At 38.1% G+C, this 21,321-nt stretch overlaps 4 protein-coding genes across 4 annotated transcripts; 3 read left to right on the top strand and 1 right to left on the bottom strand.

Moving 5' to 3' along the window:
• The first annotated feature begins 958 nt into the window (after positions 1-958).
• LOC135592703 (uncharacterized protein C57A10.07-like) lies at positions 959-5,331 on the top strand. Its single transcript, XM_065082331.1, has 3 exons — positions 959-2,041; positions 3,563-3,687; positions 4,711-5,331. Exons 1-3 carry the CDS (start codon positions 1,438-1,440, stop codon positions 5,029-5,031), a joined length of 1,050 nt encoding a protein of 349 aa, XP_064938403.1. The 5' UTR covers positions 959-1,437; the 3' UTR covers positions 5,032-5,331.
• A 443-nt stretch (positions 5,332-5,774) lies between these two features.
• Positions 5,775-12,394, top strand: LOC103997451 (uncharacterized). The gene is made up of 6 exons (XM_009418669.3): positions 5,775-6,127; positions 7,749-7,960; positions 8,348-8,665; positions 8,760-8,834; positions 10,094-10,168; positions 11,428-12,394. Exons 1-6 carry the CDS (start codon positions 5,902-5,904, stop codon positions 11,983-11,985), a joined length of 1,464 nt encoding a protein of 487 aa, XP_009416944.2. The 5' UTR covers positions 5,775-5,901; the 3' UTR covers positions 11,986-12,394.
• On the bottom strand, positions 12,354-13,496 carry LOC103997452 (pathogen-related protein). The gene is made up of 4 exons (XM_009418671.3): positions 13,303-13,496; positions 13,096-13,228; positions 12,699-13,000; positions 12,354-12,629 (listed from the first exon to the last, which is right to left on the bottom strand). Exons 1-4 carry the CDS (start codon positions 13,438-13,440, stop codon positions 12,492-12,494), a joined length of 711 nt encoding a protein of 236 aa, XP_009416946.2. The 5' UTR covers positions 13,441-13,496; the 3' UTR covers positions 12,354-12,491.
• A 2,796-nt stretch (positions 13,497-16,292) lies between these two features.
• On the top strand, positions 16,293-19,520 carry LOC135592705 (alcohol dehydrogenase 3-like). Its single transcript, XM_065082332.1, has 10 exons — positions 16,293-16,454; positions 16,586-16,722; positions 16,803-16,849; positions 17,172-17,497; positions 17,593-17,675; positions 17,797-17,872; positions 18,023-18,084; positions 18,806-18,901; positions 18,998-19,159; positions 19,235-19,520. The coding sequence occupies exons 1-10, from the start codon at positions 16,418-16,420 to the stop codon at positions 19,349-19,351; spliced, it is 1,143 nt and encodes a 380-aa protein (XP_064938404.1). The 5' UTR covers positions 16,293-16,417; the 3' UTR covers positions 19,352-19,520.
• The last annotated feature ends 1,801 nt before the right edge of the window (positions 19,521-21,321 follow it).

Here is a 21,321-nt window from a genome sequence, read left to right on the forward strand (position 1 = left end):
TTTGCTTATATTTTATAAATCAAATAGAGATATTTTGAATGACATCTGAAGGTACATACATATCTAATCTTCCATCTATTGATATTTATCTCATTTTTTTATATTAAATTTTTTTATATACAAAAATAAAATTATAATTTTTATATTTATAAATTTAACAAAAGAATGTTGCACGATATGGAATGTTACCTATCCCGTGACTTTGTCCGGTCGTTGATGAGCTCCTATCATTTTATTGTTGATTGAGCTGCGTTTCAAGATATTGTTGGAGAGAATTCAGTACAGAGTCTTGCTTGAGAGAAGAGTCCGCCCTCGTCTCCCCCATGGCTCCTCTGCAGCACTCCATCCTCCTCCTCCTCCTTCTCCTCTCTTCGCGGCTCACGGCAGCGAGAGGCCGTAAGTCTCGTCTTCGCTGAGGGGGTTACGGTGGCGGCACGCTCGCGATACTGTCGAGCTACATGGAGGCGTGGGCGGAGGTGGAGATGCCGGTGCGGGGAGGGAGCGGCCAGTTACGCATGGCCCGAGGCGACCCGCTCGTACAGCGGCACCACCGGCGATGCCATCTCGAGTGGAACGTGTACGTGAATGAATGTGTAGTATTAATTGCACTGCATCTCTACTTACGTACGTACGCGTGCGACGATAACAATACTATCGTGATATATGTCTTCTACCCGCTCCACCCACCTTGTCACAAGGGAGCCAGAACAGGTGGGTCCCATACTTGGAGCCACACCCTGATCCCATCACAAGGCGGGTAGGCATTTGCGATGGCAACCTAAATCTGTAGAAAGCGTTCTCTACTCCTTCAAAAATTACCAATCTGTGTACCTCGGTTGTTAGTGGAACTGTTTGTGGCCTCTGGAAAATTTTGTGTGGGCTCATAACTTGGCCCAATAACAGAGAGCAGTATAGCGAGGGGTAACGCTTAAAACGGGTATGAATATGAAATATTACCCCCAGAAGTGGGAACGCCTCTTGCGCTGCAGTAATCGACGGTTCATTTCCTTCTTCCACGCTCACCGAGCGAATCTGGTGCCCTTAACTCCGATCTGGTAGCTTCGATTGCTTCCTTCCTGCCACTTAATTCGATCAAGAATGCTCATTGATCAGTAAAAGCTTGTTCCTTCTTTGATCTCAGCCGATTTCCGTCAACCTTTTTCTGGAATTCGGCGCTGGAAGATCAGAGGTTTCTCAATCCGAGGGACTCGATCTTCCCACTTTTACTTTCTTTTTCCCTTTTCGTTTTCCTTCCTAGATCTGATAGGGCATCATATCAGAAATCCAATTTTGCAATTGGTTCCGAATTTCATCTATTTCCGTGATTTTGGTGGGATCTTAGCAGTTAATTATGGCAATTTCAGACGATGTGTGTGGTTGTTGAGTTCCTATTTTTCGTTTAATTGATGCCTGATCCATTGGTTTGTACATGCGAATATGAACAACCAATCATTTGGAACAGGAAGCCCCAAATCCTTTCATGCTTACCCCAGGGTAGACTTTGATCTGGAATCTGGAAACGCCCGGAAGAGCTTCCGAAAGTCTAAAAGTACGCCTTTGATTGATCCAATCAGGAAGATAAACTCCGTCGTGAACAGGATCCATTACGTATGCAAGCTTCACCCTGTTGCAGTCTTTCTTGCCTCTTTGTTCGTCTGTCTGACCATGCTGGTAGTGCTTTCGGTATACGAGACCCGGTTCAGAATGATGGGTTTCCGGAGGAACGATGACCTGAGTTTGAGTTTGGGCTTGTATCCGTTGGCGAATCTTCGCAATCTCGTGATGGTTGCTGGGCATTCGATCTATACGAGCACCACCTGCGGAAAGGTCGACAGTGAGGATTCGTGGTTCCTGGAGCCATATCAGAAGAATCCGGGGCAAGCGGCGACGTTCTTGGCACATATAAAAGAGGGAGTAGAGAGTGCAGCTAAGGATAAAAGATCACTTCTTTTGTTTAGTGGTGGGGAAACTCGGAAGGATGCTGGTCCTCGCAGCGAAGCACAGAGTTATTGGTCTGTTGCCGAGTCCCAAGGCTGGTTTGGTATGTTATTCGTTTGTCTTTGATGCTACAGTTGACATTCAGTCGTGTCTTAGGTGTTTATATATGTTAATGCATGTGCTGTGTTTGATAAATTAGTTTTTTTTTTCTCTTCGTTTAACACTATTCCAGTCGGATAACAAAATACCTACTCTTTATGAGTTTACTGAAAAAACTTAAAGCTGTTTCTACCAACACACTTACTTTCACCTGTAGAATGCCAATCTTCAATTTTATCCTCTCGTTAATGCATGTGCATGGTTGATGGTTGAAAATGAAACATAATGTAGAAACTAGATCTAAGCTGTAAAGGATTCAAATTTTAGGTATTAATTTTATTTGTCAGGACTGATTTGTATAATACATTGTACAAGGATGATGTTTCAACTTTTAATATGCATGTGATCTGATAGTACAGATGATATTCAAAGAAGTAATCTGTCTGGCCTTGCCATTTTTTGCTGGGAATGTATTTGCTGTAAAAAGAAAGGAAAAAAGACTTGGACCTTATATAGTTTTACTTTTCATTGCAAAGCCATCATTCACCAAGCTCCTTATGATGTTGTTGGAGAAAATTTCAATTTCACTACCATCCTCTTTGATCTGGCTGAATGGCATACTCTGACGGCAACAAAATGTTTTTGCTGGGTTACAATCCCTCTGTCTTCTTGGGAGGCCAGTTATTGCCAGTTGACATTGAAGGACCTGTTGATCCTTCCCCAAGCTTTTCTGACCACAATTTGGTGTTGGGAGTGGGGTACTAGCTGCATAACCACTGAGCTTTCCGGTCTTAGTGTCTTGCATATCCTTCTAAGCTGTGACTTGGGATCTATTTTAACCTGGTTTTACCATTATTACTAGCATTTTAGCAGCATGTACTATGTTCATCATGTGACTATGTTCTGCAGTTATGTTTTCTTGATGAAGATAATTGCTATGGCATCTGGACCTTTCCAACTCCAATGTAGCATGCCTAGTATTCTTCACTGCTCATAGGAGTTAGACTTATTAGTTGGAAATTATGGTTGTCGGACCTTACAATTGATACTAAAGTAATTGCTTAATAGTTAGAGGACTGTTGATGTATATTTGTCAGACGTTATACTCAGAAGTTAGTTATCTTATTTATCTCTGGTATTGCTTGGCGTCTATTGTATCTATCTTATAGCTTGTGCTCCACTATTATTTTCATGATCATTGAAATTGTCTCCTGTGTTTTCTTTTCACACATGGAGCTATACCTTCAATTGGCTCCCTTGCTTTTTCCATCTCATGCTTCTGCAGTCTCTTTTCTGTTCCATCAACCATATTGAAATTTCAATCGCAGCAGTGTGAGAGTTGGACATCGGTATATTTTTAATTTTTTTGGTTTCAAATATCTAGTGCTTTGTATAATTTGAATTTACATAGATAACCTGCATCTAAGAGGCCACAAAGATTTAAATAGTCTGTCATTAGTTTTTTTGTATATTTTAAGCTTGATCTTTTTATTGAGAAGCTCTGTTATTATCTTTGCCTTGACAGGACAGCAAGATAGTGTCAGGAGTAGAGCACTCACAGAGGAGCATGCTAGAGATAGCTTTGAGAACCTTCTTTTTAGTGTTTGTCGCTTTCGTGAACTTACAGGCACTTATCCACAGAATATTACTGTGAGCTTCTTTCTCTTTTGCAATAGTCATTTCTTTTCTTCTATCTAATGCTTCTTTGTCACATGCATTTCATAGGAGGCACAATATACACAACCGATATAATACATCGTGCCTCCTATGTACAACAGAATAAGGCACAATGTATTATTATATGCAACCAATATAATACCTTGTGCCTCTTATGTACAACAGAATAGTTGTCCTTTAGGTTGTATCTATAACACTCCACTTGGTGACACTATTTCTCTATTTAGGATTTTGGTTTGTGTTTCTTACTAGATCAAATTCATTTTCACTAATTTTATTCGTTTGGATGCTTCATTTATGAGTCCTAAGATCTCACACTCCAGTTCACAGACAAAAGTTGTCGATATCATGCAAGTAGAATATTCTGAAACATTGAAGTTTTATTTATAATAAATGTTAAAGATAAATTTTAGTACACTGTTGTACCTTTCTAAGCTCAAGGTTAGAAAATTTATTTTCCTGGAAGAGCATGAATAAAGAGATGCCATTCCATTTCATATCTTTTTGCCCAAAAAACCACTAAATGACAAAATGTTTTTTCAGTTATACCATCCATTTATGAGATGCACATTATTTTTGTTCTGCTGTGTGTTTGAGGATGGAGTTTAATTGCAAAAATGTCTTACGAAATTGCAGAATCTGATCATTTTACATAAGAGCCAACCCTAATATTACTCCCAAACATGTCTTACCAAACAAAGTTTGTAGATTGAGCGCTGAATATTTCTTCCATTTGAAATATTGAACATGTAAAATTCTCTCTGTTGGCCAGAGTCTTCCTGTGTCTTGAATGTTCTTTGAGTCCCACTAGGATGAACTATTTCAGTCATAATGCAAAGCTACATTATTGACTAATTTCTTATCTCATCAAATCATTTCAACACTCTCAGATTGTTTCTTCCTCATTCTAATCGTTGTTGCTATTCTCATATTGTTGTTTAGTGTTTGTCATGGTTTCTAAAAAAAATTTCTATTGTTTTTGAATGATGGTCTCAGGTTGTAAGCTATGATTTCAAGAAAGAAAGGTTTGCTCACTTGCATCGACTAGCAATTGGATTTCCTGAAGGGAGGTTCTTCTATATCGGCACCCCTGCTGCTCCAGGTGCACAAGAGGCCGCAGAGAAAGGCGAGGCTCATGTTAGGGCCCAGTTTCAAGAAGATCCTTACGGATGTTTAGGTTCACTTCACAGAAAGCGACTAAAGAGAGACCCATTTCATCGGCTTATCCCTTATCCTAATGGATGCCCTGAATTGAAAGGCTTGTTCAGCTACTGTGGTCCGGTTCCTTATCCAGCATCACTTCCTTGGATCGAGTAGTTTCAAGGTTGCATTGCTATCAACTTCTTCGGATGATGTCTTGATCTCAAAGCGATAAAAGCATGAAGCATGTACACTGAAATAAATTCTCATCTTTGCTTCTGGTGATTGCCAATTTGTTTTCTTCATATTATGCCTCCAGATCTATCAATTTGTGACAAATAGTTGCTCAGCAACCCAGAATTGTTGACCGTAATGGATTTACACAGGATTCTGAGCATGACAAGTTAAAGATGTAAAATTAATGTAGCAAAATTTTGGATTTCTTGAATTATGTCAGGCAACAAGATCATGCTAGAACTTATGGTGTGAATGATGCAAAATATGGTAGCTTGATCATAATGCTCTCTTTAAACTATTTTTTGAGTTGATGATGGTATATTGAGTCCTATTTGCGTTGTACATGCAACAGCATCAAATGCACGTTACACAAGTAACATTATATTGATGCTTACTGATCTTATAGAAATGTATGATCATTCTATTGCAGCAAGATATATCATAAGATGGAATTATCATCCAAGTATTTGAATGGTTGATTTAACGAGAAATATGTTCGCATTCAGGATACGATGATCCAGTAAAATATGTGCATATAATTCTGCAATATATATAAGACTGGAAATAGAAAGATCAAAAAGGCAGAGTTACATCTCTGTCGTGGGTACATTGGTCGAACAGGCGTGGTGCATCGGAATCAAGCTAGCTTTACGATTCGTGAAAGATGATCGCGGGACACCCTACACCCTTCATTCTCCGTCGCCCACTCGACTCCTCGAAGGGTTTGACACAAGGAAGTTACTTGTCTTCGCCGCCGCTCGCGCCCCCAAACGAATGAGAAGAGGCTTCGGAGGAGAAGGGTAGAAAGAGATGTGGTTTCTCTGCGTCTTCTACCACAGGCTCTTGGACTACAGGAGGCCGGAGGTCGAATCCCTCGCCGAGCTCTCTGGGGCCTTCGGAGGCGACAGCGGCGGAGAGGAGTCCCCTTCGACGCGCTCCTTGGAATGGAAGCTTCCGGAGAACCACCACATAGACTCTCCCTTCCATTTCGTCTCCCTTCCGTCTGAGGAGATTGCCAGAAACATCGCCAACCGTAGTAAGGCTCTCGCATTTCTCTTGTCCATGGTGCAGTTTTTGATTGATTTGGCCTACTCTATGGAATTCGGCAGGAGCTTTGATGCTTGCAGACCCTGGGGTTGCATCATGTTTGCTTTAGTTCTAGATAGTTGATGTGCATGGATCCATGAACATATGCGACTTCGGTGGAGCTCAAAGGCGAGATGAACGCATCTGTTTGATCTGTGTTGTAGGCGAAATTTGATTTTGCACGAGCTTGTTGGTTTTTGGGATATTTGTTTCTTGTTAATGCCATATCTTTATCTCGTCGAATTCATATAATCTTTCTTACAATGAGAAAGAAAACGAGTCACTATTTTCACCAAACCTTTTTGTGGTTTAGATGATCTTATCCTTTTTTTCCCTCGACTTAGCATATGTGTTTTTCTCTCTGTCGTAGTTTGGTTGATAGCATTGTGTGTTTTTTCCATTCGACTTAGCATTATGTTGTAGTTTGGTGAATATACAAAGGTAAGAAGAGCCTACTGTATCCTTCATTTGTTTTAAGGATTTGAGTGATTGTTTATATTATCCAGGTTTTGTATGGGTTTTCAGGATGCTTATCTAGTATTTCGTTTTAAGAGCGTTGGCATTTAGATCGTTTTCTGCAGTAGTATTGTTCTTTTACTTGATGGTGAATGGTTATGTAAATAGTTAGAATCAGAAGAGTCGTATTCTCTTCTTGGTTGAACTAGGTAAGGTAACATTGGTTAGAAAGGACTGACTGATTTGCCTTCCCTTTATAAATAATCTGAAGTATCATGGTTACCTATTAGTTTATCAAACTTACCAGCTGGGATAAGTTGAAGGATCATCCTTCTATAATTTAGAGATTGCAATTCGATCTTATTTAGACATGTCTAAGCATGTCCTTGAACTCGAATTTATGTATAATGCCTTTAAGTTAACCATGTTAAGGCTGAGGAAAAATCATTTGCATGAGGATCCTTGGAATCGGCATCACTGGCCAATTGCTTTTATAAACTGCAAATCTTTACCTTTTTTAAGTGAAGACATGGTAGACACCACAGAAGGATTAACAATTGTGCTGCATACCCTAATTTTTTCTTATAATTATTGGAGTTGAAATTGAAATTATGTAAGGTCTAATCTCAGTGAAATTAGGACAAATTTATGTTTTTAACTTTTGGAGTGCATTACTCAAGGAATGAAGAAAGGGATTAAATCATCAAGAAACATACGTTGTTAATTAATGAAGTTTATGAACACATCTCTTTACTGTTCTCAGATACCCTTTCAAAAGACATGTAAATTTGAATTTTATGATCTAAAGCAACTGTGAATAATATGAGTGTTACTATGTAAATATTGGAGATGTCATATGTTTGTATGCAAATAACCTCTAAAGGCCTGCTTATATAAGCTGGATTTAGTTTGGTTGGACCAAATCTAATGTTTCAATGGGACCTTTAGGGGAATAACTTATTTATTTGGAACACCCGAAGACCGCCTAAATGTATCATGTTATTGGAAATTATTTGCTTAATTATCAGAAGAAAATCTGAAACATTTGTTCAACATTTTGTTCAAAGAAAATATAGATGTGGAATCTGACAAAGTTGCTTGATTAAAATGTACAGGTATACTTGTCAAGGGTTTTTATGAACTTTGGGGGCAAGGAAGTAGCTATGAGGAATTGGAAAAGGCCATAAAAGAATTTCCAGATGAAAGGAAACTGCCATACTTGACATCAGACAGCACATTCCGGATCACTGTTGATAGCTTTGGCAAGGTGATCAGCTTTCAGGAACAGAATGAACGAATTCAAGGACTCAGCTATATACCATTCATGGTTAGTGCTGTGGCTTTTATTATGGAATAGTATAACTTCCTGTCAATTTGGTTAAAAGTGTTATGATTAGCCATTCTAACTAAGGGCTTCTCTTGTTCAAAAAGGAGAAAGGCCTTTCAAATATCTATACAGAGCTGCTTCTTCCAACAAAAAGATAAATGCTTTAATTGTTTAAAAGAAAGGAGACTTTAAAGAAGCCTTTAGGTGGTTTACAACCCCAGATTTTGAAACTAATTTGGCTACAAATTTAATTGCGCTGTGCTAATAGAGAGTTTTTCCTAGTTGAATGTGAATTCCTTCATTAAATGAGGCTAATGACCCTTCTGTTGTTGGTTGAAATTGAATTCTCTATTACTTCTGCTTCTGAGTTTGACATGTACCTTCCAGGGACGAGTTGATCTTCGGAAACCTGAGCACAGGTTCTGGCTCATAGAAACTGATGATTATGGATCAAACAATGGCCTTCCTCCCGTTGTTCAGAGGACAATTTTCTTTGGCCGAGAGGTTGGAGCTGCAGATAGGAAGCTATTGCCTACTTACCAGCTGAAAAGTCGCAGGTACCTAGGTCCTACAGCTATGGATGCTGAAATGGCCTTTCTTATGGCTAATCAAGGCCTTGCACAACCAGGCAAACTTGTTTATGACCCATTTGTTGGAACTGGGAGCATACTGGTTGCTGCTGCACATTTTGGAGCGATGACAATGGTCCGTCTTGTTTGGACAAAGTCCTACTTCTGCTCATAATTAAGAATCCTACAATTCATAATATTTCTTGAAGATTCTGATAAAACATTTCCAGGGTGCAGATATTGATATAAGAGTAGTACGTGATGGGCGTGGACCAAATTGTAATGTCTGGAGCAATTTTGAACAGGTATCTGGTTTCTCATCATACATGTTCTCAGAGTTTTCAAGGAAGTGGTGACTTTATTGAACATTTGTTATATTTTGCAGGGTTTTTATGTATAATTGTTAAAAGGAGATTTGATATGGTTGTTCACTTGATAGAGTATTTATGGTTTCTTGTTCTTAACTCTCTGATCTCTTCAAAACCCTGGCAATACTTAATAGATATGTCACCATTTTGTACAGTTTCCTCTTCTTTTAGAATTTGTTGTCATCCCTGACCTAATTTTTGGTGTTTCCATAAGCTGTCAATGCATCTTATACAATAGAGCAACTTCAGAAAGAAATAGATTGCACATTGTGTACTCTTTCTTACCATTTTCTTGTTGAAAGTTCATGTTCCTAGTTCACTTCTGCAAAATTTCAATTATATTTTAAGGGCATTTTATTGAGATGGTGTTTTTTTAATGTTATAAGCCAACGGAAAAGAAAAACTTTCTCTCTTATTGCTTCTAATAGTTTAAAAACAGTAACAAATTTGATGGAGAAAGGGAAATTTGATGGGAGTTGGAGGAAATAAGTAGTGTAGCTACATACATAATTATCCTGTTGAGATGAAGGCTTATCCAGCTCATGGACATTTTTGGAAGCATAAAAATTTAGCTTTAAGAATATCAGAAACCATGCAAATGCTTTTCTGAAAAAAAGGCATTATATTTACCAGATTGGTCTTGTTCTACTTTTTCGTCTATGTTTTTGTGCTTTACTTTTTGGAGCAAAAGGCAAGATAAAAAATGATGCTTAAATGAGTCTTTAGTTCCTTGAGTCCAATCGTTGCAAAATTTCCTGATCTTTTGTTAGCATTAATGAACACTAAGAACAATATGCATTATGGTTATAAAATTATGGGCTAATTTCTGCACATGAAGTATAGAGAAGCTTGTTATGAAAGTCTAAAACATTTTGGAAACTAAATGCAAAAGTCTCAGCAAGTAAAAGATTTTGTTAATTTGACTCGACTCTTTACATAGTACATAAATGATATTTAAATGCCACTTTGTTAGCCCATTACTGCCACCTCAACTGCCAAACCCACTCAACCTTATAATCAGTAACTTAAATGAAATGGGCTTGCCAACACTGTCCAAAATGCACAAGCCTCACATGTTCAGTATAAGAAAGCTTCTGTTCCTGATTTTTCACTACTGGCATATAATATTAACAGTCTTTTTTGTGCTTTGAAATTTCTAGTATTATTAAGTCTATCTTTTTTTATTGTCTTTGCAGTATAATCTGCCAATGCCAATTTCTTTGTTGAGAGCAGACAATAACATGCCCCCTTGGCGCTCAGGTCTAAAAGAGGTGCTTCTTGTGCTTGACATTTTGAATGATATAGCAACTGTTGGTTTTACCTATATTCAAACACTAATGAACTATTATTATCTATGTTTAATTTAGTCCTGGATTTCTTATACAACATAAATCACTTTCTATTATTTTTTATTAGATAACACATAAGTACATATTGATGTGAACTCTATTCTGGATAAATGCTATATATATGTCAAAAGAATTCTGCAATACTAATGATTGTTTCCTATTTTTGGGGCAGCATTAGTCACAAATTGTGTGTATACATCTACGTATAGAGGGAGTCAAAATCCTATTAGAAAGATTCATGGTGTCAATCCTATTACCTCAAAATCAATTATGGAAGCTCTACATTGAAGTCAGCTCCATTGAATATAATCCCTGATCCTAAAATTTAAAATTTCAAAATATTATAATTTACAGATCAAATGGATGAAAAAACAAGCAGTTTTAATGACAATATATTTGATTTGATCAATATCATAGAAGTATCAAATTTAGTTGAAATTTTTTATGCATTGTTGAACAATATTTGAATCAAGGTACACTTTATCTTCATTGCTAATAAAATTAGTCTTAGATCAGCTTTTCATCTGTGATTCTTCTTACACATTAGTTTTGTGTTGGTTTGAAGAACACACAAATTTCTAAATGTTTCTAGCATCATAGATCATGCTTAACATAGTTAATCTTTGATTTGGACAGCCCGTAATCGATTTGAGGTAATAGGATTCTAGGTCAACTATGTACATGCATAGGCATCTTGTTTTCATGAAAATTTTCGAGGTACAGTGTCATAATTATTTCCCAATATTTTTACTAATGTTGAAACAAGATCATAGTAGTTTAGGTGCAACTTTTGTGCCTCAAGTATTCCAGATGTTAGAGATATCATCATTATTGTCCAAGACTTCCAATCAGTATGTTTAACCATATACACAACTTAGAAAATACTGCATGTTCAATTTCTCAAGTCTATTAACTTCAGAAAAAATATGGCTCCTAATATTTCGGAGTTCTTAGTACAATTGGTATTGTGAACCATCGACTAATATCGTTGCAACAATTCAGTGTGATTTACTGCTCAACTGGTGAGATGTACTTGGGTGTTGCTTATTCCGATGTTCAGGGCCTTCAGGCACTGAACCGTCCATCATGTTTCATGGTTAATAGAACTTTCAGTTTGATGTTTTATCTATAATATCGATAAATGACAGTATAATAATTCAAGTATCTTATCTCTTTTTAAGGTATTCGATGCTATAATATGTGACCCACCTTATGGAGTCCGTGCTGGAGGTCGGAAATCTGGTGGCCGGAAATTGCTGAGAGGCACAGTTGGTCCTTACACTGTTCCAGAGGAGAAAAGGCTTGACCACATACCATCAACTGCTCCGTACAGCTTAGTAGAGTGCATGCACGATCTTCTCGACCTTTCTGCAAAGTTGCTGGTGATGGGTGGGAGGCTCGTGTTCTTCTTCCCTGTAGTAAGGGAGGATGGTTTGACTAATGCACAGTTTCCCGAGCATCCTTGCTTCACCTTGATCGCGTCCTGTGAGCAGATACTTAGCCTACGGTATAGCCGTTATTTGTTGACCATGGTGAAGACAGGTGCTTATACTGAAGAAATCAGAGAATCGGCTCAGAAAAGGCACTTGGAGTTCAAGGAGAACCATCTCAAATGGTTAGAAGATGGTAATCTTCACTCTGCAGTATTCAGTCCGGCAGACTCTCAGGAAGCTTTGGGTGCCAAGTCCAACAAGTTTGACAGAGATTCAAAACCAAAATACAGAGGCAAGTACGTCTGATGGAATGGCTGGTCACAAACAAAGGTCGGTAAGAGGCTTATCTTGAGATTCATGTTTCCTCTGATGACAGTGGCAGGAAAGCTCTTGAAATCCATGTTTCCGTTGGTTATATTTGCGGAAAGACATGCAAGAATTAACATAGTGATCTCGACGTCTGTATTATATTCAGGCCTCGATGCTGCCTGTAGTTCCCTTGCCTGTTGATTCGTGCTTGATCAAGCTGGCATATCTCCAAAGCAATTCTACCAACATAGGTTAGTCTAAAATTGGCACTTATCAGAGACTTTTTGAACCAGAACTTATTTTTCACCACTGTTTGAGCTGTTGTCGAGAAGCTTAATTGCATACTCTGTGCTTCTGATGATTCATTTTTGTCGCAAGTGAGGATTTCTTGTGTTTATTCTCATTATATTCTTATAGCATGATCTCTGTATTCTTATACAGACATTATATTCTTATAGCATGACTGACAGCATCATAATCTCTGATACTTATCCGTGTGCATTCTAAACATTCTTCAAGAATGGGCAGCTTGAAGCGGGCAGTCCTGCGTCCTCCATCTTCGCACCCTTGAGGAGGCCACCGAGTAGCTCACCACGATCATAGAAGAACTCCACCTTCTCGATCTTCATGTCCGCATCGACCTAACAACACAACAATCTTTGTCTCAGACGATGAAACTTATACGTAGAGGTGAAGTGATCGATCAGTACTTGAAATATTGCCATCCCATAGAGCTCCACCATCTCCCCCGTCGGTGCATGGCCTTGGAAAGGCCCCTCCATGAAGCCCCAGTGCCGGAACTTGTACACGATCCCCGGCGGGCCGCTGTAGACATGGACGACCTCCAACGCGAACCCACGAGGAAACGCCGTGGTGAAGGCGGCGTGAGATGACTCCATCGTCTCCCTCGACGGGTCGTACACGCGCAGGCCTTGCGGCAGCGACGTCTGCAGCAGCGAGTTGTAGCCGCCTCCCAACTTCCGCTTCTGTTCTAGCGTTATCGGTCTTCGCCCTTTCGTCATCAGATCACCAAACCATGTTATACATGCTTCGAGAAGTAGAATCCGAACGATGAGATGCATTTAGTGAGATGGTGTTCGTGTTCACCATTGAGGCTGAAGGTGTAGTTATCCGGATTCACGGTTTTGTAGTCTTGGAATCGTCTCTTGTGGAACATCTCCATCTCCCATGTCTTCACCAAGTGCTGCACTCTCTCTTCCAAGGACCCTGCTTCCCATACCTGTGCGTGAGAGAAAGAGAGAGAGAGAGAGTTAACATCATCGCATCATCTTCTGCTGGGAGAGAGGTCATCACCTTCGTTCGGCCTTCTTCGAAGAGCTTGTTCACGAGATCGTAGTTGGGAGGAGAGCCGAACCTCCACTCCGTGTTCCTCTCGTGGTCTCCATGGATGTGAGAACGATACCCGTCCCCCTCACCACCACTGGAGTCCATCTCTTATCCCTTCTTTGGTTTAGCTGATGTCTCTCCATCCTGCCACCTATGTATTGGTCTGTTCCCTCCCCAGCAAATGAGGTCACTGCCTGAGTCATGCTTGCTTTGTTTTGTCTGCCTGAGTCATGATTGATGGACGATGACAACCATTTTGACGACACCAGTGGCAAAACCATCCTTCATCTCTTTCACCCTCCTATCTTTCACTATTCTTCATCTCAAGAGATGTACTGTCTTAAACATCTTTTGCTGTAGGAATGAAAGCTTGTGAGGACTCAACCAATTTGATTTATTAGATCTTCCACCTTCATCTTTCCTCTCTTCATAGGCGTAGTAGCTCCTGTGTTAATCTCGTCTCGGGCCAAGTAGTGGTAGCAAGTGGCCAACTTTGAGGATAATATACAGCTGATAATTATTGTCGTCGTTGATGTTGTGCAATGGTGTGATCTTTCTTCTACTTTAATCCCTTCTCCGAGAAATCAGTGGGGATGTGGACATGCTGCTTACCACTTCTCCAAGAAACTTGTCCGAGATGATGCTTTTGGTCATCACCTACCCAAACACATGCCTCGGAAAATTTGGGTAAAGTGGAAGAGAGTTTGTGTGATATTATTATGTATGCTGTTTGAATGGGCCAACAAAATAGTTGGATTTTGCAGATAAATTGCGTATGAATTCACCAAATCTAACAACTTAATGGTCAGTAGTTGCAGCTCAAGATTGATGAGAGAACGAGAGTGAGAGAGACCTTTATCTTATAAGATTAATTTAAATAGTAAGATTAGATGTAATAAAAGATAAGAATTTAAATTAAGATATATAGATGAGGATGAGAAGAATTGTTAGGTTATAATTAATCTAATATAAATATGTGCTACATTTGTTTAGAAAATTTTCTTTATTGTTAACAAAATTAGAATTTTTTTTAATTGCTAGAACTGATATAATTAAAATAGTATTAGCATTGGTAGCCTAAAAAAATAACAAGTTTATCAATTCGATGTTAAACCATTCTTCTTGAATGAAAATTGTAAGAAAAGATTTATGTAAAGCAGTACGAAGGATTTGAAATTAAACGACTAAAAGATAAAGTGTATAAATTAGATAAAGCATTATATGACTTGAAATAAACATCGAGATTAAAAGACTAAAAGATAAAGCGTATAAATTAGATAAAGTATTATATGACTTGAAATAAACAAATTTCACATATTTTCACATATTTTCTTAAAAGTAAGCCAACTTTATATATATAAGCCAAGGTATGAAAATTCTTATTATCCATTTATACATGGATAATATGATTTATACTAAAAATTCATCAGGAATATTTATTAAATTTAAGAAAGATATGATGTGTAAATTTGAAATGACTGATTTATGACTTTTATATTATTTTATGGGAATAAAAATTATTCAAGATATAAATGAAAAAAATTTATGTTAAGAAAAATATAGTAAAGATTTATTAAAAATATTTCGTATAATAACTTGCAAGTTAGTGAATACTCCAATAAATATAAATAATAAATTTATGTTATATGATAGAGTTGAAAAAATATATGAAAAACAGTATAGAAGTTTAATTGAAGGGCTAATTTATCTCACGCATGGTTGGATATTATATTTGTAGTTAGTTTGCTTATCAAATTTATGTATAACCCTAGCAAACATCAATTTGGAGCAGTTAAGTGAGTTCATAGATATATCAAATAAAGTCTCAATTAAGATATTCGTTATGAACAAGTAAAAATTTTTAAGTTGTATTCCTATATTAATAGTGATTGGGCTGGTTATACAAAATTTATTTTAGGATTTTAGTTCGGTCTTGATTTAGGACTGATTTCATAGACAATATATTATGACATATGACATGCTAAATAATTTGATTTCAAAGAATTTTAGTAGATTTAAAATAAAAAAAAAGATTGAACAAACTAAAATCTACTGTAACAAGTCTACTATTGCAATGACGAAGAATCGTATCTTTTATAGATGCACCAAACACAAGCGATTATAGACTCCAATCATAAAGAGGATGTCTCTTTCATTCTCCTACCTCACACTATCCTTCATCGCAAGAAATCTATGACTTCAACATCGAAAAATCTGCAGGTGATGAAATGAAACGACTCATCGAAGAGGAGCGTCACACTCATGAATGAGAAGATTAAGATGATGATGATCCGACAAAAGTAGCTGAAGGTGGGATTGATACCTCTTCTGGCTCTAGTGGAGCTACGCATGCGATGATCCGATTCTACACGCATCACATCACAATCAATCTCTTACCGGATGAAGAAGACTCGCAGCTCATGCACTGTTCTCTGTTGTGAGATCCAACGAATCAGTTCATCAATTGCCACACTGCTGTCAGTTCATGACTCGGTTTGAGTTATCCTTTCGGTAGAAGAATCAAACTCTTCCGTTGACAAAGATGTTAAAAGAGAGCACAAAAGACCACAATTACGAAGGAAATTGATGTGTGGATTTAGACATCCAAAAGAATATTTTGAATGTTCTGACAAATATAAATATCTTTGGTAGCAAATAGATTTCAAGCTTTTTGGGAACTGAAACAGTCTAATTAGTAAACCGAATCGACCAAGAATCTAATTCAAGATTCTTCCAATCCGACCAGTTTATCCGTTTATGTACGTTGTAAACAGTTTGCAACACATACACTATGTTAAGCTAAGAATCTTATACTCCTGTAGGAATTCGTGTGTTAGCTGTTCATCTTGTGATTGTGAGAGGATGATGATGGACACGTTTAATCCAATTTTCTTCTCCATCCTCCACATCTTATTTACCTGAACAAATTTCCCTTCTTAGAGAAGCAAATTTAGCACTTCACACACACACTCTCTCTCTCTCTCTCTCTCTTTTGTTGGCTATATATAGCTGCGTTACTCGATGCTGTTCTCTGCCTCTTTAGTTGCAGAAGCTAAAAGACTGAAGAACAATAGTGGAAGAGATGTCCAGCACAGCTGGTCAGGTCATAAAATGCAGAGGTCTGTACTATGATCTCGTGTTATCATTACATATATGTGTTCTTCTTTTCCTACAAGATTACACTTTGCATGATAAGGATTACTTCTTGGTGCAATAATTGACTGTGGTTGATGCTAACTCATTGGGTCAGCTGCGGTGGCTTGGGAGGCAGGGAAGCCATTGGTAATGGAAGAGGTCGAGGTGGCACCTCCGAAGGCCATGGAGGTACGGTTGAAGATCCTCTACACTTCCCTTTGCCACACTGATGTCTACTTCTGGGAAGCTAAGGTACTGTCACAGGAGCCATGTTATTGCAAATGGATTGTTTGGAAGTACTGTAAATGAGTTGCTTGTTTTGTGCTTTGCAGGGCCAGACTCCTGTGTTTCCCAGGATCTTTGGCCATGAAGCTGGAGGGTATTGATTCCCTTGTCTCAGATACGTAATCCACATAGACAACATCTCATTTTATGTTATTCATTCTAAGGCTTAGTTTATTATGGTTGGTTTAGGCCCTTCAATTCCCTACTAATTAATGCATCTCATACTTCAAGGATTTGTTCCATTAATATGTACATGTTAAACTGCTGACACCACCATCTCATACTTCTTGGAAATCCAGTTTTGTAGCAAAAAGTTGCATTTTGTGGTCAAGTTTCCAAAAGAACTCTGATCATGTCATATCTGGCTTCTCTCTGGTACTCTGAGGTTATTTCATGTTTGTTGCTTGTGTTTTTAGAGTTGTTGAGAGTGTTGGAGAAGGTGTGACTGATCTTTCTCCAGGAGACCATGTTCTCCCTATCTTCATGGGTGAATGCAAAGAATGTGCTCACTGTAAGTCCCAAGAGAGCAATATGTGTGATCTCCTCAGGATAAACACTGACAGAGGAGTGATGATAAGTGATGGGCAATCAAGGTTCTCCATAAATGGAAAGCCTATTTACCATTTCTTAGGAACATCTACTTTCAGCGAGTACACCGTCGTCCATGTCGGCTGTGTTGCCAAGATCAACCCTTTGGCTCCTCTCGACAAAGTTTGTGTCATCAGCTGTGGCATTTCAACAGGTGAGTGACATAGGCTGCTATGAACTTCATATATATATGGCAAGATTGATCAGGATCAACACTTTGTGATGTTGAGTTTGTTGATTCTTTTGTAGGTTATGGTGCTGCTGTGAATGTTGCAAAACCACCTAAGGGTTCAACTGTGGCTGTTTTTGGCCTTGGAGCTGTAGGCCTTGCAGTGAGTTCTTCCTCAGATCCTGTCAATCCATGGAGAACTGTCGATATCTTTTAGACACCATCTTCTTGTGAAAATTTTGTTCTATCTTGCAAACTTCTGAAATATAATTTCGCACAATTAGGCAGCTGAAGGGGCAAGGGCCTCAGGGGCATCAAGAATAATTGGTGTTGATATTAATCCTAAGAGATTTGAGGAAGGTGAGAATAAGTAACTTCTATTAGATCATGTGCATAATTTTCTTCACTATATTAGTTAAGGGGTCATCTGTTGTGCTCAACTTACTGTATAATTTGTATGCTTTTGACATCCTTATTGGTTTCAATCTCTCTGTTATATTTTGCCACCAGCTAAGAAGTTTGGTGTGACCGAGTTTGTGAATCCAGCAGACTATGACAGACCAGTTCAAGAGGTTTGTTTCTGGTTTCATACTCCGATTCATATATTAGATTCTGTTTTGTCATCCCTGACATCATTATGCAAAACCCATACGTTTATGTCATTTTACATAAAACTAGTCACCATGTCATCACCAAGAATGATCTCATCAGCAAGATTGTCAGAATGCATGCAACTCAATAAGAAAAGAAGCACAATAATAAACCATTATTAGAAAGAACAATTTCCATTATGATTTCTTGATAATATTATTGAAAAATGGAAAAAAAAAAAGAGAATAAATTGTAGAAGTTTTATGTTAAAAATTTATAGAAGCATCAATCGAAGCAATTAAACTCTTCTATGTTGTCAGGATAAGAACTCTAGGGAAGTATCTATTCACACATAAAGAAAGGCAGAGGCAGAGGCGCATAGACATATCGGAGCCAAAATACCAAAGATGGACAATAGGATAGGAAACCTCACTTTGGAAGTAGAATCTTAACACCTTATCAGTTCAAGCATACATTTATCGATTTATTTGTTGGTGTTTCCTTATTCTAGTAGCAAGAAAGCTGAGCATGGTATAGGTGCCCTCTCTGTCTCCTCCAAAGCCAATAATCTATGGAAGAGGGCTATAAAATACTAACGACTGCTTATTTGATGATGAATGCTTTCAATCATGATACTAATAGAATTGTTAATGATTCAAGTACATGCATCATTTTGATCACTGACAATTAAATCTATTACAGGTGCTTGCTGAAATGACCAACGGTGGAGTCGATCGCAGCATTGAATGTTCTGGCAGCACAAGTGCCATGATATCTGCATTTGAATGTGTCCATGATGTATTTTCTTGCTCCACAGACTTGCTTTTCGGAACTTCTACATATAGTTTGCGCTGCCGCATTCTCATATCCTGAAAATTTGATCTTCAACATCAGGGTTGGGGTGTTGCTGTACTTGTTGGGGTGCCTCATAAAGATGCTGTGTTCAAGACACACCCTGTGAACTTCCTGGTTGAAAGGACTCTAAAAGGAACCTTCTATGGAAACTACAAACCGCGCTCCGATATCCCTGCAGTCGTCGAGAAGTATATGGCCAAGGTAAATGAATTCAGAACAAAGTTCAGCTACATGTTGGGAATGCGATACGAATGTAATCCATCCATAATATGGCAGGAGCTGGAATTGGAGAAGTTCATCACACATAGTGTGCCTTTCTCTGAGATCAACAAGGCCTTCGACTACATGCTCAAAGGTGAGAGCCTCCGGTGCATCATTCATATGGATGGATAGAGCTGTTCTGTACTCCTAAACAAACAAGCTTCAAGCAGAACCTGTTCAGAATGAAATAGAACAGGTTTTATGCTTCTTTCTTTCCTTGAGAAAGCAGTCTCTCTGGTAATTAGATGAGACAACTTGTTGTATGAAATGGTAAATAAAATCAGTAGTTTTATACCTCTTATATTTGAAATTTCTATTCTGCAATGAGATCTGCTTGTACTTCACTTGGCTATTAAATATTGTCAATAGTTTCTTCTGAGGCTTGTTGGTTCTTTGGTTCCATGAGTTGGGCTTTTGCTCTTGAGATGTTTCCTCATTAATCCTCAGACCAAATTATTGCTAAATCAAAGTGAGTTATATCTCAACCACATATATAATTGAAGAACACAAACATTCTCAATCAGGTATATCACAAACCCCCAAAATTTCCTGTTTCAAAGTCAAAACACAAATTTTTGCTCATCCATAATAACCTAATTCCTGTCTCCTGGTTTCTTTGTAGCAATTATTGATGCTGCCTTCAGGCAGAACCAAAGTCAACCCTATTTCTTCTCTCTCCTTTGCAAGATTGTTTAGGTTATCTTTGCTCATCTTATATTTTTCTGACAAAAGATATAAAAATTACATCTTATATATATATACAAAATCAAAAATATTTGAAGCAATAGTCTACATCTTAGGTAGTATAGGGCTCTTGCCTCATCATGTTAGTGTAGATATTAGATTAATCATCTTAGAATAGTTTAACACAAACAATCCAGATTAAATTAATCCCTCTGGATAGAACATTTTGTTAGGACTACTTAACCACATGGTTTGATCAGGAAACAAACAAAGCCTAATCCACCAAATCATCAACCAAACTGGTTTCTCTCCAACTTGGCTTTTTCTATCAGAGGCTTTGGAGCTTTCAAGGGTCCCCTACAACTGTGAGGACAATGGAATGAGGACAGAAAGCTGTGTGCTATCTACATTATAGTTAGTGAACAGATACCTTCCCCAAGAACCTAACCATGCCAATGGAATCCCAATCCCAAATGCCATGGCCTACACCCAAAAGAAAAGAAAGGAGATCTGATGTGCAATCATCAATCATCACAATAATATTAACAAAAAGTTCTCGATTCGTAATCAAGGCGATAAACGCGCCGTTAAGTGTGTATTATTGATTGCAATCTACTGCATAGTTCCAAATTATAGGGCTAAAAGAACTATCAGTATACAGACACTGGACCACATTTTATAGCATGAGAATATTAATGTTTGGGTCCCTCACAAATAAATTAGAGGTTGTGATGGAAAGGAATGATACAAAATTGTTGGTCTAGCACAAAAGATCCTATCAATGTAGGGTCCAGAGAAGATGAATTTAGGTCATAAAGGAACAATCTTATCATGAGATGATGCCGGCCCTCTTATTAACTGCTTCTAACCCAAACAAAACATATTAGAATGAAGTATTATTATGGCTATAAAAAGAAGAGAAGAATGATACAGAAAGTTCTTGAGAACAAATGGTACTCATTGTGGACATGCAATCCTTGTTGTCTCAGTGACTTTAACCTAAAGAAAGTCTGCAATTGGATCCAACCACATGAAGAGATTTCAATATGATTGTGAAGCTTCTTCTGCACACCCCACTGACAAGCTATTAAAGAATCCAAGCATCTCTAACCTGCATGCATTGGGCAGCACACAGAGAGGAGAACTTGCAAAGTTTGGTGCTCATTGCTGTGAAGAATGCAATCAAATTTTTGGCCTTTCTGCTACCTCATTCACAGTATCATATGCTAATCATTATATTTGATATTTCTATGTAGATAATTGACCATCACACACAGTGATACATATATACTGAGGAGCATAATTAGGAAGTCAAAACTGTACCTTACAAGGCCAAAGTCCAATTCTCCTCTCTCCCTCTCTCTCTCTCTCTCACATCTTTCTCTGTATAAAAGGTTGAACTCTGTTGATGACATAAT

The sequence above is a fragment of the Musa acuminata genome, chromosome BXJ1-9 (assembly GCF_036884655.1).
Source record: "Musa acuminata AAA Group cultivar baxijiao chromosome BXJ1-9, Cavendish_Baxijiao_AAA, whole genome shotgun sequence".
NCBI lineage: Eukaryota > Viridiplantae > Streptophyta > Magnoliopsida > Zingiberales > Musaceae > Musa > Musa acuminata.

What these genes read in the sequence shown, in the direction of transcription:
- LOC135592703 (XM_065082331.1), top strand. Translation starts at nt 1,438, where the DNA reads ATGAACAACCAATCATTTGGAACAGGAAGCCCCAAATCCTTTCATGCT. An exon ending in CGAGTCCCAAGGCTGGTTTG is followed by an intron (nt 2,042 to 3,562) that starts GTATGTTATTCG and finishes TTGCCTTGACAG; the next exon opens with GACAGCAAGATAGTGTCAGG. An exon ending in CTTATCCACAGAATATTACT is followed by an intron (nt 3,688 to 4,710) that starts GTGAGCTTCTTT and finishes TGATGGTCTCAG; the next exon opens with GTTGTAAGCTATGATTTCAA.
- LOC103997451 (XM_009418669.3), top strand. Translation starts at nt 5,902, where the DNA reads ATGTGGTTTCTCTGCGTCTTCTACCACAGGCTCTTGGACTACAGGAGG. An exon ending in CAGAAACATCGCCAACCGTA is followed by an intron (nt 6,128 to 7,748) that starts GTAAGGCTCTCG and finishes TAAAATGTACAG; the next exon opens with GTATACTTGTCAAGGGTTTT. An exon ending in GGCGCTCAGGTCTAAAAGAG is followed by an intron (nt 10,169 to 11,427) that starts GTGCTTCTTGTG and finishes TCTCTTTTTAAG; the next exon opens with GTATTCGATGCTATAATATG.
- LOC103997452 (XM_009418671.3), bottom strand. Translation starts at nt 13,440, where the DNA reads ATGGACTCCAGTGGTGGTGAGGGGGACGGGTATCGTTCTCACATCCAT. An exon ending in CTACACCTTCAGCCTCAATG is followed by an intron (nt 13,001 to 13,095) that starts GTGAACACGAAC and finishes TGATGACGAAAG; the next exon opens with GGCGAAGACCGATAACGCTA. An exon ending in ATGGGATGGCAATATTTCAA is followed by an intron (nt 12,630 to 12,698) that starts GTACTGATCGAT and finishes TTGTGTTGTTAG; the next exon opens with GTCGATGCGGACATGAAGAT.
- LOC135592705 (XM_065082332.1), top strand. Translation starts at nt 16,418, where the DNA reads ATGTCCAGCACAGCTGGTCAGGTCATAAAATGCAGAG. An exon ending in TCCTAAGAGATTTGAGGAAG is followed by an intron (nt 17,873 to 18,022) that starts GTGAGAATAAGT and finishes TTTTGCCACCAG; the next exon opens with CTAAGAAGTTTGGTGTGACC. An exon ending in TCGAGAAGTATATGGCCAAG is followed by an intron (nt 19,160 to 19,234) that starts GTAAATGAATTC and finishes ATAATATGGCAG; the next exon opens with GAGCTGGAATTGGAGAAGTT.